The sequence below is a fragment of the Olea europaea genome, unplaced genomic scaffold, assembly GCF_002742605.1.
Source record: "Olea europaea var. sylvestris unplaced genomic scaffold, O_europaea_v1 scaffold1737, whole genome shotgun sequence".
Taxonomy (NCBI): domain Eukaryota; kingdom Viridiplantae; phylum Streptophyta; class Magnoliopsida; order Lamiales; family Oleaceae; genus Olea; species Olea europaea.
The window spans coordinates 155,168-159,139 of NW_019235080.1; the positions used below are offsets into that span (position 1 = coordinate 155,168).

The window sequence follows — 3,972 nt, forward strand, 5'->3', positions numbered from 1 at the left end:
AGGTACAAGATATTCCAAAGGTTCATTTGCAGCCTATTACCACGTGAATAGGTATATGTAGTTACCTCGATTATCTTTACCAACCACTTAAATAATTTGAAACATTTATCTATCTATAGACAAAAATGCAGAATGTGAACTATAGTTAGTTATAAATAGTGGGGCTACAAGATATAGACATGTCTAGAGTGATAAAAAATTAACTAACAGGCATACATGCTTGAGGAAATTGAAGCAGCTCGCAGGCAAGGATGGATGATCACATAAGGTAATTTGATAGAGTAAGTTTCAAGTTTCATGAAGTTTTGGATTTTGGTCATACTATTGTGTTAAAGAGATGGGATCAAAATAAAGACCATAGAGAAAGTAAAATAATCCTTGAAGATTGGGAAGATAAAGTATGAAACGTGCATTTGAAAGATGGATAGCTCTCATAAAGAGAATCACCAAGCATTGGGAATTAAATGCATTGGCCGAATCCAGGAAATACACACCAAGCCCACTTTAAGGTAAGAGCTAATTGAGGAGTCTTGATTGTAGACAAATTCTAAATCCTAACTGTTTGCCAGCCTCTAGATATTGTGGCTTCCATAGTCAATGAAAAATTATTTTTACGTAATCAAATATTTTATTAATATGGATAATACACATGAAGTGATGTGTACTATCAATTTAAATCCGAAAGGAACAACATAATATTAGGCAACTCATCTATATGCCTAGTAGCCAAAACATTAAACCAAATATACAATGTCAAATAAAATAATTTTCTAATCAGCTCCGTTGTCCATGTTTAATCATCAAAACAGCACATTCAATGTAACATATAGGACATAAAGAAAAGTATTTGAAAGAGATAATTATGAAAAAAATAAAAAATTGAAACCCGTGGTTTAAACAAAAAATAAGAATTTTGCACGGAGAGCATCCAACGCAAGAGCACTTACATATTTCTCAAGTTCCTGAATTTTCTTCTCCACTTCAAATCTCAATCGATTGTTCTCTTCCACCTATGAAAGATAATCAAGTTCTATCAAATGGCCTGTTTTTTGCCATCACAATTCATAGGCTTCACAAGTGCTAAAATAATTATCTATTAGAACAATGTATCATTGAAAAAATACCATAATAGCACAATAACTACGGCATAATAATATACCCCGAAGAAGTACAACTTCCATAGAATTCTAATACTAGTAATAAAAGCACTTGAGAAGTTTTTGAAGTAGACAAGGAAAAAAATGTAAAACTTATCTCACAACCAAAAAATGGGGTAGCATAATCATCCACACAGAAACCCATATATGAGGGATATAAGCCTAGGGGCATGGATAAATAGAGGATAGTTAGGAGGGGATAAAAAGAGGGAAGTTTTCTACATAATTTTGTACACTAAGTGGCTGGCGAGCCCCGACGAGTAGCGTGGGTGATGTGCTGCTTGTTGTGCATGTGGCTCATATAGAGTGGAACACGGGTTCTGGATCAAATAGGGCATGCCAGAGCGGAGCGATGGCATCCACCTTACAGGGGTATTTCTTGTACGGGATTTAAAATCTTATATGGGCCCAGGCTAGGGTTAGTATAAATAATATGTTGTAACCTTATTTTTACCACTGAATAAAATTATCTCCGCTTCGCTCTCGTGGACGTAGGCACACCGCCGAACCACGTAAATTTTTGTGTTGATTTTTCTTTTTCATCTCTTTATTATTGCGCATAAAATCCAACACCGCTCTTAAGGGTCTATCATACAACAGGACGATGAATGTTAGCTGTCAGAGTGACGATAGTCAAGGCACTAGCACCACATTGCTTGAGCGGGGTCCTTTTGGAGGAGGGTAAAGGACCTTTCATGAAAAATGAAAAACAAAATCTAGAAGCAGCATATTTTGATCTGTAGCAAGAAAGGCACTTACATTAGAAATTCAAATCCCAATTGACATAAGAATAAGAAAATATAGAAGAGCAAGGGATACCAACTAAACATAGTTCTACACGTGAAGTGAAACTTTAAATATGGCCTAGTTTGAAAGAAATATAGACGAAACATAGATAGTATGAAGGCAGCTCATCTTGAAGGACCATGGAGAGAGCAAAAAAAATGAGAGAGAGAGAGAGAGAGAAGGAAATACTTCAACAGAGAGAGAGAGAGTTACAAAGAGGAAAAGGAGTCAGCAAAGTGGGAAATAAAAGAAAAATAATCAAGCAAAAAGTTTTCTCCAACAACACATATCAATAATTGCTGGAAAATCCAAGGTTTAGCCCATGGAAAGGGAAGGGAAAATATCCCATTTGACAAAGATCAAAAGAAAATGAATCAACGATACATATATATATGTGTGTATATATGTATATATATATGTGTGTGTGTGTGTATATATATATATATATACACACACATTTTTTTATTTTTATTTTTTGTAGGAAATCAGAATTTTATTAATTAAAAGAAATTACACGGGATGTGTACAATCACTTTAAGCAAGAGAGGCACAACATGCAATTAGACAACTCTTCTACAGGATTTTTAGCCACGGTATTGAACCAATTATATAAAGTCAAATAAAACATTTCCCTAATCTGCGCTGTTATCTTTGTTTGGTCTTTGAAACAGCGATTGTGCATTTCTCTCCGAACAATATTAACATCTCGGTAACGCCAACAACGTCATCGTAAATAAAATAGCTATATTAAAGGAAGCACCAAAAGTGTTGCACCATTGTGAAGCCAGAAACACTGCTNTTGTCTGCTATTTCTCAAAGTCAAACAAATGTCTAATAAGTGCTTGTTTAACAAATTTAATTACTCAGTCCATCCTAGTAAAAGGGCTCAATTTCAGAACTCCAATGTCTTAAGGAAGTGTGCATTAAATGTTTCTCCCCCCTTGTCTAGCATGTAATTATCGAAGCTCCCTTCAACGAAAAAAATGAAATATATTGATCATCTAAATCTCTGTATAACTAATTCGTTGTGCGATAGTATAGGAAACTTGAGTTTTCTGAAATGAAGTTTTTTTTCTGGGGGGCATAGTTTCTCATACACATGGTCAAAGGAGTGATACTGTGGCATAGGATGGATGAAGATCACTGGCATTATTTGTCCAATATAGGATTGTGCGTTCTCTTTAATATGTCTATACTTGTTAGGCATAATCATATCGGCCCAATACTAAATTAGAAGAGATATTTTCAAGTTGACGTATTTGTACAGTTTTCCTAGTTCAGAAGCCAACGTCATTACAGATAAAATAAAAATAAAAAAACATTATACTACTTGGAGAATGTGTCCCTACTATTTTACTTCATGATGTGTTTGGTAGGTATGATTTTAGAGACAAGGTTGAGATGACAGTCACTCTCAACCCTTTTGTTCCCAGTGGTTTCCACTGCAGTTTCCAGGAGCAGACCCTTGTGGCAATGTTGTTCTATAAGTACATATTGGAACCGCATCGAGAGATTGCACGATCCATGTAAAATACAAATATACTATTCAAAAGATGTTTGTATTATAGTACAAAAAATACCCTGCCCTAATAACATAAAGCACATATAGTTAAAAATACGGGAGAGAGAAAGAGAGAGATAAAAATACCTGCTGCTTGATAGTGGCCTCGGCAGCTTCTACTGCTTTCATAACCTGAAACAATCCGTCAGTGCTGTTGATGTTGTTGGTATCGCTCACCACCATGCCCGCAAATTTACTTTCTATATTGCCTTCTCCATTTTCCATGTTTTTCATCTTCGAATTTTGTAACCAAAAATCAAATTCACAGATAAACACAATAAAATTCAGTCACATAACTAATCAGATATTCGCAATTACAGTATGATTCGCTGTACGCACCTGCAGTCCTTTGTTAAAAATGCACAGATAAAACCCTATGGATGAATTCGAGACAGTAATGAGAAACGATGGTGATGGAGGGAATTTTGCTCAGGCAGCTCCGAAAAATAAAACAAATTGAATGTAAAA

General features: G+C 35.1%; 1 protein-coding gene across 8 annotated transcripts in view; it reads right to left on the reverse strand.

Annotated features, from left to right (window-relative positions):
• LOC111377872 overlaps positions 1 to 3,966 on the reverse strand; it is a 19,959-nt gene extending 15,993 nt beyond the window's left edge. For 5 of the 8 annotated variants that reach the window (XM_023001012.1, XM_023001011.1, XM_023001008.1 and 2 more), the window contains exons 1-3: positions 3,844 to 3,966; positions 3,592 to 3,738; positions 948 to 1,010 (exon numbers count right to left, since the gene is read on the reverse strand). In XM_023001012.1, coding sequence (XP_022856780.1) covers positions 948 to 1,010; positions 3,592 to 3,738 — 210 coding nt within the window. In that variant the 5' untranslated portion in view covers positions 3,844 to 3,966. Of the gene's footprint in view, positions 1 to 947; positions 1,011 to 3,292; positions 3,425 to 3,591; positions 3,739 to 3,843 lie in introns of all 8 variants that reach the window. The other 3 variants (XM_023001013.1, XM_023001010.1, XM_023001014.1) reach the window with 2 other exon arrangements.
• Between the last annotated feature and the right edge of the window lie 6 nt (positions 3,967 to 3,972).